Source organism: Corvus moneduloides, chromosome 2 (genome assembly GCF_009650955.1).
Source record: "Corvus moneduloides isolate bCorMon1 chromosome 2, bCorMon1.pri, whole genome shotgun sequence".
NCBI lineage: Eukaryota > Metazoa > Chordata > Aves > Passeriformes > Corvidae > Corvus > Corvus moneduloides.
The window spans coordinates 96,879,967-96,900,087 of record NC_045477.1 but is presented as its reverse complement, the minus strand read 5'-3'; the positions used below and the strand labels follow the sequence as shown (position 1 = coordinate 96,900,087).

Sequence of the window (20,121 nt, the reverse complement as noted above, 5' to 3'; positions counted from 1 at the left end):
GTGAGTCTGCTGTCACACTGTGCCACCTTTTACAAACATGATGTTTGGGCTGGTGGGGCATAAAACTGGACAATACAGCAGTGACTGTCAAACAACTAAAAGGGTAAAACCACACACAGTGAGTACATCTGCAGCTGTATACAGTCTAGCTGAATTGTTGCCTCTGAAGCTTGTATGAAATTATTACAAAAACATCAGCTTGGAAGCAAGTCAACTGTAAAATAAGTTAAAATTAATTGCAGACACTACTGCCTCCAAAAGCACAGCCTCCTTGACAATTTCTGTGCTTACTGCAGTTTCAGAATATTTCCCTTTTCTCTTAGTATTTATGAGAACAAAATGATTAGAGAAACTAGCGACCTACCTTGTAGGGCAGAAAGGAGTGGGACAGTGAAAATGACAGGTCTCAAAGTGCTATTAAATTAAAAATGTGTATTGAAAGATTTTTAATCTGACTCACAAGTGCTTTTTATATTACAAATATATAATTGGCAACATAGATGAATTTTTCCACTCTTTTCAAGTCTTACTGAAATTTCCAGAAAATGGCATCAAAATCAAAGGTTTACACCAAAACAGACAAGTAGGGGGACATACAGTAGATACCAGGTGATTTTAGCACAGTGGGCTCTGAAAGTACTGTCATAGCACAGAATTAGTTATATTCTCAGTACAATAATGTATCCAGAAGCATGAACATGATTACTAGCTCCTCCGGATGGAGTAGGGCAAGAGATACTTTCTCATTATTGCCACATCCACTTTAAGACTTCTTGCAATAACTTCCTCTCAACAAGTCCTTCTGTGAACAATGAAGTTAATGACAAGTGCTTCCCAGGCATTGTCTACCTTATATCTGAAAAACAAACAAACAAAAAAAAAAAAAAAAAAAAAAAAAAAAAAAAACCAACCAACCAACCAAAAAAAAAAAAAAAATCATCCAAAATCATCCAACCTCAATACTTGGGGCCCTGCAACTTCCTCTTTACCCTCCAGCTTCCCCTGTTTCTATCTTGATGTCTATCCTTCCTTGAGGTCTGTCCCGAGTTCCATTCTGCTATCTAAGTATCATACTGGGAAGTGTTGTTCTTGGAGCAACAGATAAAAAATTTGCAGAGACAAGTGACATTTGTAATTTGTGCCCCATCACATTGCTCCTTTAGAAACTTCTCTAGCTTTGGTTTTGGATGGTGCCTGCCACAGAAGCTGTAGAAATCCCAGAAGTCATTCAGAATGAAACAGGGTACAAGTTCACCCTTGTATTATGCTAAACACCATGTACTCCAAAGAAACTCCAAAGAACCTTTTGATACAGGTCGTGTTGCAAGACAGGTAGCTCATCCAGTTTTTCCTAGGGCCCTACCTCAACTGTAATTGAACTGCTCCAGCTGATCATCATTAAAGGACATCAGTGAAGTAAAAAGTGCAGACATTTGGGGCACTGACAGCCTATCAAAGGTGCTAACAACTCACAGTTCTCAAAATCCATGCACCTTTTACAAACATGGATACTACAGGAATGCTCTCTAATGCCCTCAAAACACCCTAACACTGTGATCTCAAGCACATTTAGAAATGAAATAATTTACCATAAGGATTTATGACTGAATAATTTGCCTCCATTTATAATCCCAGTCTATGTCTAGTCTGTGTAAAACAGGAAGTACTGTCACGTTATTTACACAGCAGCATTTACTACTGAAACAGAATGACTTAATACTTACATTTGAGTCTTTAATTACAAACTGAGTTTTATACCTATTCCACAGAGTCATGTGATGACTATTCAGTCTCAAAATGGTGAGCACTTTAAAACATGTTCTGCTGGAGGAGGGTCTAATTGAAGTTGCTGTTGATTGGGATTACAGATAAAATGACACTCATATGCGATTTGCATAAACAAAGAATTTCATTAACAGAGGCGAAGCACTGAAGAAACACTGAATACAAAAACAAAGAAACATGAAACAAACTTCATTTAGTGGGAAACACAGCAGTAGCAGAAGATAGTATTTCTAAATATCAGAGGTTTAATGGAGAGCGAACACTTGAAACTTGATTTAGGCTACAAAATAGTCAACAGAGGCTATGGTGGGGATGGAGAAGCACAGCAGAGGCAGTGTAAACTCAATGTTATGAGAGCTGGGAGAAAAGAAGAAAAAATTGATGCACCATGCTAAAGCTTTATAAAGATACATACCTGTTCTCTCTTCCACTCTGTAATCCCAAAACCCACAGCACTGCAGCATTCCATGATAAAAGTACCAGATAGTATGTGATTCAACCTCTGAGCACTTTTCCTCCATCAGTTTGTTATGAAACCCATACAAGATTAAAAGCATGATCAAGATGCAATCCTGCAGGAAAAGCCACAGCTTGATACAGGGCTTGCTCTCTAGAGAAAGGAGATTGTAACACATTTAATGGATGCATGAGTTTATCCAAAATGAAGCCGAGAAACCACTTTATGCCTTCATTAGCTTTCCCTCCCAGGAGCAAACAGAAGTTGAAATTTTTCAAAATACTGTGAGTTCACCTGATTGATGCATACATTAAACTGACCTTCTTGTAGTTAGCAATACCTTTTTTCCCCCTAATTGATGCAGGTCATATTTTACGCAGGAAAATAAGCTTCATTTGACCCTGAAGTGAGTTCAAAGCTGGCTGTATGTCTCTGCAGCAGAGTAGAAACTTCTCTAAAGCAACACAAATGTATATTCTCTAAACTGGAAGCAGCAAATCCAAGAGGGCTGGGTGGCTCATGGACCCATTCTGGACGTAGGCAAAGAGCACCGAGAGCTGCAACATCACAGGAAAAGCAGCCACTGCCAGCTCTGGCCTCAGGCTATCTCCACACTCAATAGGAGCTGCAGCCTTGCACCACAATAACATACCATCAAGAGCCTGACACTGAGCACTACTGCCTCACAAAGCAACAAAACATTGCCTCCATGAAGAAACACCTCCTGGTTCCTGCTGACGCTTTCACAGAACACCAACTCCATTTTGGAAAAGGAAATACTGAATATGACACACCACACTCAAAAGAGAGGAGCAAACCCTGCTCTGCACCACTGACAAGTAACTAGACGTCACCACCACCTGTTACAGAAAACCAGATTACTATGAGAGATTAAAGAAATGTCATCAAGCTAATAAGTCCAAGTGTTTACTGCATTAAAACTGAATTCAGAAAAACAAACAAACCAACCCCTCCCAACCAAACAGCAGAGAAGAGTATTATTATCTAAAACTTTGCTGGTCACTCTGCCTGCACTCCTGCTTTCTGCTCTTAACAGCATCAGAAAGACCACAAAATTTGGTCTTCAGCATCAGTAGGTAAACACAGCCATGTAGTTCCAAGCTTTCTCTTTAATCCAACCCTTTAGACAAATTCTTAACCAATTCCTGGTATTTGATTAAGATAGCTATGTACTAGAAAGTAAACTAGCTCCAATGTAAGCGAGAAAAGCAGGAAACAAGCTAGTTAGTAAAGGGGAATTCTCAGATGACTCAAAGATGATGCTTGTATGTTTTAATTTTACACAAATGCATTTAAGCATGTTCCATGATTGAAGGACTAGCTACATTCCTGTAGTTTTTCAAGGTGTCTCCAAATGCAATCACAGGAGAAAACAGCAAACCTGCACCAGACAAGACGGGATTGTGTTTTCCTCTTATGCTTTAGATTAGGATCCAGACTCCTGATCTAAAAGCAGGAATGGCCATTATCTCAACCTTTCCAACCAGACTTTACATGCCCTTCATGAGTTGTGACCAACAAAAGAGAAGGGCTGAGCCTCTGAAATTTTCAAAATGAAGCATCATTTACTATAACCTTAGAAACATCGTATTGCATAAGAGACTTTTAAACAGTTGCATAAAGTCAATCTGATTTAGGGCAGTGGTTGTCAACCAGTGAGCAGCAATGCCCATGGACAAGGAAATTCAGATCTATAATGCAAGCAATCAGAGAGGAAAGTCAGATGCTGCTCACTGCAGGCTCTGTGCTTTATTCACATGGCCGGGAAGGCTGGGGAACCATCACCAATTCCCAGGACTCCCACCCTTAGGCAGAGACCTTCTGCTTTAACCACACCTGACAAATAAAACCTTCTTCCTTACCTCCCTCTTCCGAAGGTTTTTAAAGCCCACAGATCAGTCACTGTTCTTTTAATATTCCCTGAAGCACTTATCGTAGGGATGTCATACCTATTTATTGTCTCCTTTCCTGCTTGCTCTTGTAAACTGCCCATTCAACTTTGTTTCACATGAATGGAATACACCCTGTAGAGCCCTTGAGAGAGTTGCACAGCATTTAATTCATGAATTAATGCAGAGCAGCCATGTCTTCCATACCAGAGCTACAAAAGCTTCATTTACCAAATAAAATTTCAGCATTGATTATGTATTTGTAGACTTATGAATTGTTTACTGGAAAACCATGTCACTACATATGAAAGAAAGCAGTGGCCTCTGAAGCACACGTTTAATTTAACTATATAGATTTACTGGGTGGGAGAATAAAAGAAGCAGGGGGGAGAAGGGGTGAGCTCTTCAAAGCAGATGTTTCCAAGCTTTTTTAAAACTAAGAGACAAGACATAAGACAACACTTGAAGAAGCAGCTGGGTACACTGAATAAATACAGACATTTAAATGTGACTAATTACATACACATGCTGGAATTCTCAAAGGATGATCAGGGAGCCAGGCTCCCAGCTCATTCTGACTTTCAACAGGAGTTCAGTGGCCTGTTCCTTCAGGCATGCTGCAAGATGTCATCCTGCTAAATACAGAACACTGCTTCTAAATGTTGCCTCTAGTCACTTAACCACAGCAAAGGCTACAGAATGCTACAAAGCTATCTACAGGAGCCCTCCTCTTTATTAAATAAATACAAATGCATGTATCTGCTGTCCCTTGCCTGTGTGAATCTGACAGATGAGACAAAGTTGTCTGGACAGCCCAGAGGCCTTAAAGCCTCTGGGGAACCACCTTTCTGTGCTAAACACAAATATGTTGTCCAAAAACAGCTCTAGCAATGGTGGGGAAAGGTTCACAAAAAGTCTAGGGATCCTTTCCGAGTACTTCAGTTGTAAAGCAGGAAAAGTTTCTGTATGTGGGAAGTGGTGGCTCATAAAAAAAATTTAGGGAGAAGTACATACCATTGATTTTCAGACGTATTCATGTAATATGGCTACACACACACTGTTCATGACTTAGTTCAAACACTTCCATCCAGCATGGCTGCAGAAAGAGAATCTTTCCCTGGTCATTTTCCTTCCTCTGCACTACAGAAAAAGGAAAGTGCAGTCTCTAGGACACACAGGATTAAAACCTGTTTCAGCTGAAAAAACATGAGGGGAAAAAAATAAAATACAACATTGCACAAGCAGCTGCCAGGAGCTGTGTGTCAGCACAAAGGGGTGTGTATGGACACAAGCAGCCAGAAGCATGGGAAAGTCTTGACCACTTCTTTCCGTGGCCTATCTTAAAAATGTTCATAAAATTACAGATGCATTTCTGGCAGGTGACAAACAGGAGATGGCCTTCACAACCAGTGGAAGGTGAGGCCAGATGTTGATAGTCACAACAAGCAGCAGCTGACTGTGCAGAAGGCTGTGGCTGCAAAAAGTGTGGAGGAACACAGTGCGAGATCTTTTGTGAGTGAAAGACAAAAAGGGGAGAAGCCACACCTACTTAGTAAGACTTTCTTTTTCCCAACGCTCAAGGGGACTCACTACATGGCACAACAGTATTTAGTACAAATGCAGATACCGAAAGGTACCAGACCACAAAGTCCATGCATGTTGTTCTTTATCTGACACACTCCAGCAAGGGTCTGTGGTCAGCAGGCTGTAGGTCTGCTCTCTCTGTACAGTGTGAACATACACATCAAGGGCCTGCATCCCAAGCCCTGTAACTGGGATACAACAGACTTATGGCAGCCAGTCACAAGGACCATCAGGTTTTCCACCAGGTCCCACAGAGGGAGCCCACAAGTAGCAAGTGTTCCCAGAAGGAGCATCCAAAGTGAGAGTTGTGGCTCTTACAGAGTATGACAGAAGAAGTTGCCAGGGGACACAAGCAGTGTGAGTGTGGTGCCTACATCTGTACTATCAATGTAACTTTTAAATCCACTAATGCTTCTCCTTTTAATCTCTTTTGTGGGGATTCAGTCCAGGAGATTGTGCTGTAGCAGCTGGCTGAGACTAGGGCCTCTGATGAAGCACAACAGCTTCGTGGTTTAAGACCAAATGAAAGCATTGAATGCTTCCTAAGGAGTAGCTATTAGGTAACAGTTTTTGAACTGAATTTTTTGCTTCCTCTGCAGGGGAAGCACACTTGCCTTCTGCATTTTTTAATAATCTACTACTTAATGTTCAAGAGCTCAGCACTTAAATATTTTAATTTGCCCTTCCATTCAGATGAATTTTTCCATTCATTCATCCAGCTGACTGTTCACAGCATGCTCCATGGGACTGCAGGCTGGCTCAGCCCCAGCTGCTTTCCAGGCTTTTTGGAATGCAGAGGTGGCAGCAATGTGAACAAGCTCAGAGGGCACACTGATAAAGACCTATGGGTAAGATCATATTTTCTGGAGAGGTAAAAAAGTTTCCTAATTAGGCCAAGTCTTCATTTAGCCTACATACGTGGTCTTTGAAAACAAGCACTATTCTGGGGCTTAAAAAAGCAAGTCTCTCTAAGGTATTTTTAAACAGCTGCCCCACTGGATGCAGGTTTTGTTCTCCTTGCAAACCTGAACTGTTCAACCAGTTATATCTATGAGGTCATTTGCAGGGTATTGTTTATCTTTGTAGCTAAATGCTTCATTTAAAAAAACCCCTAAATATATATTTTTTAAACAGAGTCAAGGAATTTCACAGGACAAGCATTAGATTCATCAGAACAAGTCAGTTTTTAAGATGAAGTGATTCCAGATTCTTGCGCATATTTTTACAGCCTTGTCTTACTTGCTCACTGTAACATCCACGAGATATTCACAAGAAAATCAGTTATTTTCACAACACTCAATTGGAAGCTGCACTTCCCCAAAAAACCTAGGCTCTGCTTTTCACTCATGACCTACCTCTACCAAAGGTTCTGCCTCTCCTGTCTTTGCTGCTCTCCTCACTGGCAAATTCCAGCTACACAGACATTTAGCTGAGTGTTGTTTAATTACCACACTTTTCTTACATGCTTAAGCACTAGAACCAAGGTATCTATGAATAAACCTGAAAGACATTTCAGATCATGTGGAAAAATGTTAAGAGCTGCAGTTTGCTGTAGACCTTCCTGAAGCAAGTAGTGTGGCATAGAGAAAATGCTGGACTACATTCTGAAGTGCTTTTTTTTTCCCCCCGATGTAATCATTCCCCTTCATCATTCCCTTCTTTCTCACACCTAAGACACATTGCCATGAAAACCTGCACTAACTGAGCTATATACTCTAGAAACATTCTTCTTTCCCAGTTTTCTTACTTGAACTGCTAAGCTCTAGTCTCCCTTACCTCTCGAATAACAAATAAATGTGGAAACTAGAAAGACCAGAGTGTCCAGGTCAGATACTGAAGAGAAGGTGGCAATGGGAAAAGGTAGTTTCAGCAGACAAAAGCTTGCTTGAGCATCGATTCTCAAATTTTATTTCTAAGAAACCTGGGCTCATTATGATTCAGTGGTTAAAACCTCATGATTTTTCTACACATTGAAGCTAATACAGTGAACAATACCTAGCAAATCATGGTTACAGAATGCTTTGTAACCAATCGAAGTCTTTTTCTCTGCATTGTAGAAAGTTGATGGAATAGTCTTCAAATCAAGAATACATAAGCAAAAATTTGAATAAGTATTTAAAAGCTGTCTGGCCAAAATGAATAGAAAGCTAGAAAATCCCACTGTTAAAGTAGTCGCTGCCTTACTGCTATTCATGAAGCAAGAAGCTGCATGTATTTTGTATTAAGAAGGACCTTTTCAGACACCTATTTCTGGCATTTCAGAAAGTTCACTGAAAAATCCATTGGTACTGTAATGTTACCAGGTCCCACTTAACTGAAGACAAAACCTTTAAAAGACAGCTGGCTGTGGTATGACACACTCAGAATAAAACAAACAGAGGCAAACACTTCTGAAGGTCCTTCAGTATACCACCTAACTAATCAAAACAGACAAGAGCGGAAGGACGTTGCAGTTAATCTGTGTTTGCAGAGTCACGGACATCAAAGGGTGTCAATCCACAATTAGGGTTCAAAGGATACGGACAGAGGGCTCTGTGGCTGTATCACATCTAAGGAGTGCAGTAGACACTTTCAGAAAGACCAAAGCAAAAAAACACATCAACATGGTAATCAGGACAACTGTGCTCCTTTTCCTCTCTAAGCACAGTATCCTCCAGGCTTGCTTTGAGGACAGTCCAAGCTCAGTGATAAACCCACTGTCCTGTATGTCCCACACACATACACCCCCTCTGACAGCAGAAAGGGAAGAAATTGCCTTTTCCCACCTTCTATTTCCCCCTCTCCCGCAAAGCCTTAGGACCAATAGCAATACAAACAACACTTAAACACAAGATGCCAGCCTAGGACTTGGAAGATACAGGTTTGAGCTCTGGTTTCTCAGAACGTGCGCGACCATCATCACTTGGTCATATTCAAATTGTGCACTGAAAAATGACATAATGAGAGTCCTCAGGTGGCAGCTAGAGGTGGTGCACAGCTATACTGACATGGCAATTTTTGTTCTCAAAAAGGTACAGCTGTGTTCCAGCAGCATTGTGCCCTGATTAACAAGTTCACAGGAGCTCAGAGCCCACACAGCAACTTGCACCACACTATCCCTGGTATTCGCTCTGCCTCATCACAGCAGAGAGAGAGTTTGAATGTACCTACTGCAGTGCTCTGGTAGGACTGTATGGCCAGAGGGTACATGCACAGGCAGGCAGGATCACTTACACCAGCACATCCTCCTATCAAGAATGGGCCTACAGCAATGGAGGTCACCATATGGGTTACCTGCATTTGTTAACAGGTCCTAGATGTAAAAATTGCCAGGACAAAGTCTTAGCAAAGGCAGCAACAAAATGATATTAAATACTGGTCTGAAACTTGGGCTGGTCAGAACTTTCCTAGCAGAGAACTCTTCTGACTGAGAACACAAAGCAGATTCCTCACAGAAGCCAAACAGCTCTGCCACTACTTCTGAGGTAACCTGAAAGGCTTTGGTGTGGCCAGAGAGCAGTGACTCCTCAGAGGACAGAGAAATCTTTACCGCCATTTGAGTCCTGTGTCATCTCTGTTTCAACTTAAATGACACTGGATTGGCTGATTCTGAGGCTGCCTTAGTAACCAATGGCAAACTTTTGTTTTAAGCCAGCTCTGTAACACTCTCTCACCACGTAAGTTGTGCTACAAATTTACTTAGCTGGTAAGGTCCTTAACGCAAATTAGAAGGACATTAATATTACCCTTTGATGTCTTTATAGTATTTATGCCATGACTAAACTGGATAAGGGATTTATTAACATTTAAGACTATTAGGAAGAAAATTACATCGATTCTGTGAGGAGAAAAAGAAGGGAAAATGAGAACAATCTCACACCCTATAAATTCATATGGATATTTCTGATTAAGAACATTCAGTGTCCAAATAAATGTTTTGATTCCTCCAACTCTTTTTAAATGAAGCACCACACACTGTTTGCTACATTTCAAGACCTACCGTGTTGCGAGCTTATGGCAGACGACACCAGTGTCTGTTATGACTTCACTCAGTCTCAGCTCAAGGTGGACCTTCCCCTGAAACACACCATAAACACCACATGAAAAGTTAGTTTTATGTATAGGCAGTCAGCATTCCAACTTCAACCAAAGCAAGCCAGTTTGTGCAAGTAATTCCAGGAGAAGTCTAAAGATTAAATAAGAACTGTATAGCGAACGTCCTTCAACTTTCAGAGAATCCAGACCAGTAGTCATTTAACTAAATTTGGGTGCATAATTCCCACCATTATATTATCTCTATATGTTGTACTAATTGAAGGCTATGGAGTGTCCACAGTTTGACACAGAAATGTTGGGTTGGAGCTTTATCTGTAATTAGCATTTTAAATATTAAGCAAATATCTGCAACACTACCATTAAAAATGGTATCACGGAAGTGTGTTATAAATTAGCACCTACACGTTTTACACATCATAAAAATAAAATCTATTAAGCAATATAAATTGTAAGACATGTATCAATAAAACTATATCAAACAACTATTTGAAAAAACACAAAAAGTGTTCAATCATGTTGCTGGTATTCACAGTTACACAGTCTTCAACTCCTTACCATCACATTAACTTTATTATGACTTGAGCCAAAATATTATCCTTCAATATGCTAAGAAAATAAAGGCAAACATTAATACCAATTGCATTCCTCTTATTAATTCCATTATATTTCAAAATGTGAGTATCCCACTGACAAAAACTCAGCATCACTTTTACAGTGTGTATACAGTAAATGCAAAATACATTTTGTTATTGACCAAATCTGACATGTCAGCAGTGCCAAGTCATCTTCTGCAAAATATCATAGGCAAAATCGAGCCTTTCATTTTCATAACTATCTCCCCTCCACCCTTTGTAATAAAGGATGCTAAAATCCACCCTGCTAATTAGTCACAGCTCTAATGTGGATAATATCTTTACCTCAAATCACACAAAATTCTCTTGCCACCCCTTTTATAAGATCTTCCAGATTCAACCTTTGATCTTTCTGCACAGGACCAAAACTCTTGCCAGCAACTTCCCTATCTCTTGTGACTAGTTACAGCAATCTCCTGCTCTATGAGAATGTCCATCCTGGGCAACAGAGGAGAGTCAAGATGAAACTCTGGCCTCAAGTTGCACCTATGCTGCTAAGATTCCCTTTCCCTGCAGCAGATTTGTCTGGACAAAAGCTGGTGAAGACAGTCCAAAGCACTGCAAGGAGTGCAGCAACAATTAAGTAGCATGGACATGCAGAAGTTCAGTCCAAGGTCATTCCCTGCTCCTCTCATGTTAAGAAGCACACACTGGACTCAGTGCCTGAATACTTGTCCTGAAAAAGCCTATGAGACATTGTTTCTTCCTGCTACAGTCATTCTCTCCCCTTCCTAGTGTATATCCCCTATTCAGCACCATTCTTTCTGCACTACCTTGAACACACACTTCACGCTCTCACTCCACAAACCTTTATCCTCTACTTACACCTTCAGTACTCTGACTCAGTAATACTTTTTCCTATCTGAGGGCTGGAACACAGACCCTTCAAGTACATGTGGCATATGATACTGGTGCTCATCCAGAAAACAAGGAAGACAACCTCTCCAATCTGTATAAAGTTGCAGAGGCACCACAGCAGCTTGCTGGCATTTTGAACAGGGAAGAACCCAAATGTCTGTGTGAATTCAAAACAAGGCTTCTGCCATGTGTCTTCTGCAGAATTTTAAACAAAATAATTAAACCACCACCACCCCCAATGCACAAACCAGACATGTTGCATTTAGCTGCCACTCCTGATTTGTGTTTCAGTGTCACAGGTCACTCCTTCACCCTGTCAGTGTGTGCCAAAGTCAGCATCTGTCATAAGCTTCCAAACTGAAGCCTGTCCTCATGCATAAGAACAGGATTTCTCTGCACAAATGCATAAAGCCACTTCTAGACCCAGTTCTTAAGGACTCAGTACCACTGCAATGCCCACTGTAGCTGCACATGACAAGGGCTGGGCACATAACCAGCTAAGAACTCTGCTTAAGCAGAACAGCTTTCTGGCTTTTGTTTTACTGTATTTTCCTTACTCTTCAATGCTCTCTCTTCCACTGGCCACATATTCTATTACAGGATGTAAACCATTAGTCTCTGGAAAGTAAATTCATATTATTAACCTGTAAAACCTGCAATCTTTGTTGATACCCTGCAAACTACCTTTACCAGAGAAATCAACATTAATACAAGTTTTGAAGAAATTAAGAGTCAAAACCAGAGATTTTGCAACTTCAGAGAAAATATCCCTTTGTAGAAAAATACCAAGGTATGAAAATGCTTTTATAGAAATATTTCTGCTGGTCTTAAAAGTGAGACTGACCCTTCTCAGGAAGGAATGCTTCAATGCACTTAAGATGAGCCTGAGAGCAAACTTCAAGTGGCCATTTGCTCAGTCTCACACAGATTGAGTAAAATGGAAGCTCCTCATTTCAGAAATTAGGTTGAAAAAAAGATCTTTATAAATATCAGCAGTATTTCACACATTTTCCTACCTACATTAAGCATAAAATGATATTGTTGCCTCTTCTGGGCTAAAAGCCATTTTTTCTTGTAGTTTTCATCCTTCTCTTGTGAAAGCTTTGAAAATGGCCAGCTATTCAAAAAGTGACTCCAAGCTTCCTAGAGCAAAACAGAGGTCATGGGATCACTGGGAACAGCAGCCTACAACTATTCCCAAAACACCTTCCAATGTTTTACTTCCAGTTAAAAACTCAAATACCTTGAAATAAGGCTACACTAACACACTTGCAGGCTTAATTTACAGAAAATGTAACTCTTATATAAACAGAACACTTTTTCCTAAATCAATTATACCATTACGCAAAACATAAGAATTCATCTGAATAAATTCACTCCTGAGCAATGGCATTAGTTGGGTTTACAAAACACCAGCTAATTCATTTAGCAAAGGGAAGACAGAAAACTGCAATAAATCAGTATCATAAGATCAAAAGTTAATCTAATCAACAAGAAAGTCAACCTAGAATGGATTAAATGTACCACAGAAACAGAATTGCCATGATCTCTGACTGGCAACTTGTAAAAAATAAATTTATATTTTTATTATTAAAAGAACTACTGCAATAACAACAAGAGTCTTCTATTGTAGTAGATCTGCAGAGTTTACAAGCAGGAAAGATTAGACAAGGCAACAGAACAACAAAAAAAATCCATTTTACCGCAAACTGAAACGGTGGCTTCATCCTGCTCAGAGAGAATCCCTCCTTTGGAGCCAGGGATTGAGTCTAGGCTCAGTCCTGCATTATAAGGCTATAATGCTTTTTTCCCTTTAGCAGAGCAAAAAAATTCTGAGAAAAAAATCTGGAGGTTTGACAATTCTGAAATAGAATGTATCAATTACTCAAAACACTTCCATTAACAAATATATTTCAGGGTGTTCCTAGAAGCAGCTATGCTTATTAGCATAACCTTCTCCTTCGGAAGGGTAGGACCCCTTTTCAAGGAACAAGCTGAAGGAGTGCCAATTCAACTGCTGAACACTTCCTTTTCCATCAGCTCCAGCTCATATGGAGGGTGGGTTCACAGGTCGCACCTCCTTCCTAACCACATCTAACACCACATAATGGGGCCACTCAGCTTCCAGTTTTCAGTTATTGATTAAAGAAGCCATCAGATGACTGAATTTCTTGTAGGGAAGCAGAAAGTATTCAAAAGGAAATCAGTAACAAAAAAAAACTTGTGAAAGGCCTTACTGAGGAAAACAAATTATACTATGCTTGTTAAATCTTAACCTTTACTACACACTTAGTTACCTGAAAACTAAACTGAAACTGATCTCAAGTTGGCAAAGAAAAGAAAAAGCACACCTAAAGTCCTGGTTTTATAGATACAGGAAAAGCCTGTCTCCAACCACCTCCTTTCTGCTTGGGATGAAGCTGGGAGTCGCTGTGGACTGAAACACCAGAAAACAGTTATAAAGCACATAAGGGCATACAAACCCTTCCTACCTGTATCATGTTTCCACCAGTTGCAAATTTGTGGTTTCATTTAACCACAATACTTTGAAGGAAAAGAAAATGCATGACCACAGATTATCCTAAAGTTGCTCTTATGACTAAGTTCTGCCATCCTGGCATAAAACAATTTTATGCCAGACCTGAACAAGGCCTCAGAGGCAGTGTTTGCAAGGTCACCAGGACACCACTGGGAGCCATGTCAGAGTGCAGTTACCTGCACACATTTTGCCCTGGAATCTGACACACCCCACGTGAACCAGTGACTGCAGATTCAGATGCAACATCCGACCTAGCTCAAAACAGATGCAATCTGGTTTTTCAGAGAAATATTTATGAAAAAGCACTGACAAATACCAGGAACATCTGTGCCTATCTGAGGTTCTAGAAGATGCACACAAGACTGTCAAGTCTGCCTAAGTTCAAAAGACAGGAGCCAAATCGACTGAAATTTCCTAAACCATTTTTAATCAAGTATCAAGCAGGCCTCCATCCTTTTTGTTACTATCAAATTTTTAGAAATCTTTCATTTTTAAAAACATCAAAGGAAAAGAACAAGTCTTCACTGCTGATTTTAAACAAAACCAGAAAATACACAGTTTGCTTGAATATTAAGTATCAAGTCAATCATCTTAATATCCAGGGCTCACACAGCATAGTAATTCACTCTTCTACAAAAGAACAAAGTTAATGTCACAAAAAACCCAAAATAAGGTATTGTTTACTATTAAATCTGCTGGACGAGAGGTTTGTGGTCACCCACCTTCCTAATTCTCACTAGCCTACCCAATTTTGCTGGGAACTTTCCCTTCCAAGGTGGGAGTGCACCTGCATGAAAGTTTTTCCAAACATTTATCCCATATGGGGACACTTTTCCCAGTACAGCTCAACTCTGCTCATTGCTGAGTAGTGTGGAAAGAGGGACTGGGACCCAGTTTTGGCTCCTTACTCTTCATCCTGCTGGTAGAGTGTGACTGCAAGCAGTCTCACCCCAGCTCCTGGAGATGGAGGAAGGAAGGGATGTAACAGACGTGAGTTGTAGGAGAGCACTAGGCTAAGCAGGTGACATGAACCACAGTTCATGACTGACTCATGCCAGCACCGCATTTTTTTTTGGAGTCTCAAATTCAGGACTGTGGTAACAGCGGTGTGTTGATTTATTTTCCCTTGCTCCAAATTGTCTGGAGAAATGAGCATTGGAAGAACTCAGTGCTGCACACAGACCATTCCAAACTACGGAATAACCTGTGCCATTGCTTTCTCAGTGTTTCCAAATTTTATTTCAGGATATAGCAAATGTTATTGGGCACATTCTGTCTACTCTGAAGCCTTTTCAGCCAACTTCATGAGAAGTCACTTTCTGCCATCAGCAAAACTTAAAAGCAAACAAGAAAACTGAGCCAAACCCTAAGGGCTCACTAAATGCTGCCCTTGAGGGAGTGGGAAAGACCAAGGGGACAACTACTGCTTTAGGTAAATCCAGCCCTGCAGTATTACCAGCAGCCTCACATAAGGTCAGGCCTAACAGCGGGTTTGAGAGCAGGAGGAGGAAGGAGTTTGTTTGCTGTCTACATTTGCTGCGTCTAACAGCTGCTTCTTCCTTTAGCAGAGGGCAGCAGGCGGCTGGGAAAGGTCTAAGGATCATGCTAGAGATCACAGCCTGCCTGCTGGACCACAGTGCAGCACACAAGAAACTGGAACAAAACCCAGCTGACTGCTGAGGAAAGTGCAGCAGCTCTATTCAGCACTGCACGGATTCATAAATGCTAAGCAAAGCGGAACTGATATCTGCTTGCTCTCCATATGTGCAAGCATGTCAGAATTGCTCAGTAACTGGCAAACAACGTCACATGGCATAATGTTAACCTTCCTGTTTCTCTAAAGAAAGAATACTGCCATATGGTCAAAATCCTTATAATTAATCACATTTTCCTCTCAAATAGTTTGATGGGCTATAATACGTAGATGTTGTAAGTGAAAGGGTTTCATTTCCCCAGACAAATTATGTTCTGCAGATACAAAACCCATGTATGTTACTTTAAAACCACGTACACTCCTTGTTCAGCAATAGGTGCTCCTCACCACTAGCTATTGAAGAGCAATAGATCAAAACCTGATTGACTGTCTTAGCCCTTTGTGCTGATAAGTCTGAATTCTGTGCTCTCACATTCGTATAGGGAGGAAGTCTTGCCACAAAGCAGGATCTGGTCAATAGCTGCTCTTTCCCTTTACCACAAACATTATTTACCATTGCTGATGCATGGTTCAGTTGTCTCAAGTAGTTTTGTCAGTAGACATTTAGCCTTGAGAATCTCCCCACCCTATCAAAACAGACATGTGATCTCTCTTCAAAACAACTAGAAGACAGAAACTTAAGTGCCACTGTTCAAAATACAGAGGGCAACACCCATGTTTCCTGTGTGTGGTAGAAAGCTGATACCAAAACTGGAAGCAGCTGCTTCTTTTTACAATTTGCATTTACCCATGCTTACAGTAGGTTGTACAAAATGTGTCAGTGACTCATTTTTATGCTAGAAGTATTTAAGTACCTACAAAAAGGTAGTCAATATCAGTGTCGGACAGTGGGCATGCAATGCTCTTAACTGTTCAACAGACAATGTAATTCTCTCAATTACTGGAGTGAAACTGCCATATACAGTTGCTCCTAAAGACAGTTATATCTTGTATCTTCAAACACATTCTTAATTAGCAATTAGCAACAGAGCCATCACAGATCAACATGACTTACTCCACTTACACAAAGAGCATTGATTTATATAGAACAGGAAGCAGGCAGATACAGGAGAGACCTTGGAAACTTCGGCAAGGTGAATAAAAATAATAAAATAACACTTCCAGCTTCCTCCACAGATCTGGGATAAACTTCTCTGTCACACAAGACTGAATGAAGAAGAGCTAATTAAAAAGTTTGGGGTGAAACCTTGGCTCTGATGAATTCATGGCAAAACTCCCACCCTGAGAAGGCCAAGATTTCATTCATGAAGCCTGACACTTGGGATACAGATCTTGCATTCAATGGGAAGGTGCTGACACAAATGAAAGGTTTTTTTGAGGAGCACACTATGCATTAGCTAGATCCTTTTAGCTAATATACAGGCAGCATTTCAGAGCCAGTAGTTATGTCCAGCAGGACAAGAGGATTTTAGGTGCACTCTCCAAACATAGCCGTAAATGTTTTCCCTTAATGAAGTCTAGTATACCACATGACACCAGTCCATACTCAAGAACAGGCATGTTTAATCAACAATAGTCAAAGGCCTGCATAGACAAAATGCTAATGTGGTGAAAGGAAGAGGAAAGGCCTTTGGTGTCTGAAGAAAGCACTTAACATCAGTAAATCTTCTGCACAAAGCTTTGAGTACAGAAGGTTAAAATGTGAGACAATTTTGCTTCCTCAGTGTTGGTTATCTGCCCTTTACATGCCTTTTATTTTTATTAAGTTGATAGCCAAATAGATATCTCAAACACATCAAAGTTCTTATGAGAAGGAAGGGGAAATGAGCAATTTTCAAGTTTTTGTCAGACTTTTTTTGCCCCAACAATGACTTTTACATAAGACCTTGAGCATAACTGGCTTTGGAAAAGCATTCTGTCATTTAATACTGAAAAGCCAGCTATAAGAGGACATGACTATTTCACATTTGTCAGTGAGGCAGAGAAAGCAACTCAAAGCACACTTGAAAAGGGGAACTTTTAAAACAAGAGCCTGCACAGGAAAAGATGTCAGAATAATCTAACTCTCCTTGCAAGTCTCCCCCACTTTGGCATATACAGACTACATGGCTTGGAGTATACAGATATTAATCAGAATATCTCTGGATCTTTAACCACTTCAATGATTACACGTACACAAGGGGTATTTAGGCTGCAAAGCTCAAACTTCACAAAACAGACTTGAACTATGAACTTAATGTGAAAAAAAATTAAGGGGAAAACTATTCAAAACCCGGAAAGGCCTTTTAAAGACTGCATGTGCACTTGGGCTTAAATTCCACCGAGAACACACGGACCACTGAGAGCATCTGTCATCTACAGCCCTAGGCAAATATCTGAATCAGTTACTGTTGGGTAAACTTCCTTCTGTGAAGAAAAGGAAAACATTCATGGATCAAAACAGATGTACACACAATAGCATGGCAATTTTTGCTTCCAGACCTCAAAAAGCATGACAATGAGAATACAGCAGGTCCTGAAAGACAAATGACTAGTAGAAAAGAAACACATGCCGTGTAAAGTGCGCAACATCATGCTCGTGCTGTCCTCAAGCAGCTTACAATGTTGTCTCTTCTGCTGCTAGCCCCTCCCAGCTGAAGCTGCCTGATTGTTCATCATCTATTTCAACGCAAAAGTTAAACCATTTTCAGTAATGGCTCAATTCCTGTTCTACTTCTCACTGAAGGGCTTGGGCTCTTGTACTGTCAGACACTGGGCATTTAACTCTGGGCACAGTACTGAGGAGGAGGGAGGCTCCATCAGAAGATGGGAACTTAAAATTCCTTCAGCTAAATGTGCACAAACCCACCTGGTTATAGCTTCATACTTTCAGAACAAGTTTTTCAGTCTGGAAAGTTAAGCCATAATTTATGCATTAATAGCTGCTGTCGACTTCCATTCTGCACTGTGTATGAGAAAACTTCCCCATCACATTTAACATTTTATTCTATATTTACAAAGGAAATATCCAGATATCATGTATGCCAAACACAAATACAAGTTGGAGTTTCATCATTTGTTCTCCACAGAGCAGCTCAAACTTAATCACCTAGAGCACAACTGCTGTTTCATCACGCAGCTATATCTCAACAGCATCCAGGGTAACCACTGACAGGACTAGAGCAGAATATGCAATGTGTTATTTCAAACTAGTGAAAGCAAAACCAGCCAGTAAAATGTGGGGGCACTGATGTACCAACAGAGTAAAAGCCTGTCAACTTCAAGGGGCAGTTACAGCCCGCTGCTGAATGACACAGCACTGCGCTCTGGTAGCTGCTGTTTCCCACTGACTCTGGCGAAGGGAAACTCAGATGCACCTGATGATGCTGACTGTCTCACTAGGTAGGTTTGCTAGACCAAATGGTAAACCAAACCCACAAAAGGCATGTGGGTAATGCCTGCTCTGCATCTATGGGCTGAGCAGCTGCACAGTCCCACCTGTACGGCTCCATGTGACACTGAACACGAGGTGGTGGTGAGATCACAGGCCTCTTAGCAGCACTCAGCCTAGACAGACAATGCCCTCACTCTTTCTTCAACATGAACAATCATGCCAGACTCCTTTACTTGCTATCAAGCAATAAATGGAAGTGGCATTAAAGCATCTGACAGTAATACTCGTATCTGTGTAGTCTGACAAGTAATGCGAGTCCTGCCGTCAGTAGCATCCTTATCTGCAATAAAATTTATGAAGCCATAATCTCACTCCTGACAATACAAAGCACCTTTACAAGACAGTAAGAATTGGCAATGTTGTAAAACCATAAAACTGGATTCAAAGTCTCGAGCTAAACACCTTGGAAACAATATGTGAAGTTATACAACATTAACACTTACATTCTGATTTTTTTAAGTACACAGGAACTCATACAAATGAGGTACAAACCATGTTGAATAAACTTTTAAATTCTTCTCATGAAACTTCAGATAGCTCAAAATATCAGTTCTTACATCACAGATGTTATCTGTAATTTCAAATCAATCTTTCTGTTCTGAAAAATGAGGTAACACATCCCAGAAGCGGGCCACAAGAAACACAGCATCCAATATCACCAATATTTGAACAATCCATTGTTTCTCAGGTGGTTTTCAGTTTCTGACTGCGCTGGCCGGTCTGCTTAAAACCTGGGTATTTTCAGAGTCTGCACAGGGTAAAGATTAAGTCCCTCATAGGTTTATTATTCTTACCCAGTTCCTTTCATATCATGGCCTAATGTATTAGAAATAATTAGAAACCTGGTCTCTTTTTTAATTTCTCAGTCTGACTGTATAACCTCAAGCAAGTCACATTCTTTCTGACATTTACTCTCACTGTATTCAAAGTGTGGGAGTGACAATGGCTTACCTCAATAAAGTGCTGTGATGCATAACTAAATAGCCATGAATTGATCTACAACATGGAAAATAGTACAGCAGCCACTGGCTGACAAAACCAGAAGATGCAGGAGTTCCCTGGAATCTGGCTCAATGTTTAATCCATTAGATTACATTGGAACAACTGCTAGAATGATAAAACTAATAGTTGGCATGTTAAAACTGCCTTTATACTAGTATTCGCATGATTCACTGCAAATTTTAACTACTAAAAATTTCTTAAACTATTTTCCTTAAAATTGGAAGAAAACTGA

The 20,121-nt window shown here is 40.4% G+C and overlaps 1 protein-coding gene across 2 annotated transcripts in view; it reads right to left on the bottom strand.

The window, feature by feature from the left end:
• The window catches only part of RASA3 (RAS p21 protein activator 3), a 131,529-nt gene that overhangs the window by 48,069 nt on the left and 63,339 nt on the right, over positions 1–20,121 (bottom strand). For both annotated transcript variants that reach the window (XM_032100482.1, XM_032100483.1), the window contains exon 5: positions 9,716–9,792. In XM_032100482.1, coding sequence (XP_031956373.1) covers positions 9,716–9,792 — 77 coding nt within the window. The remainder of the gene's footprint in view (positions 1–9,715; positions 9,793–20,121) is intronic.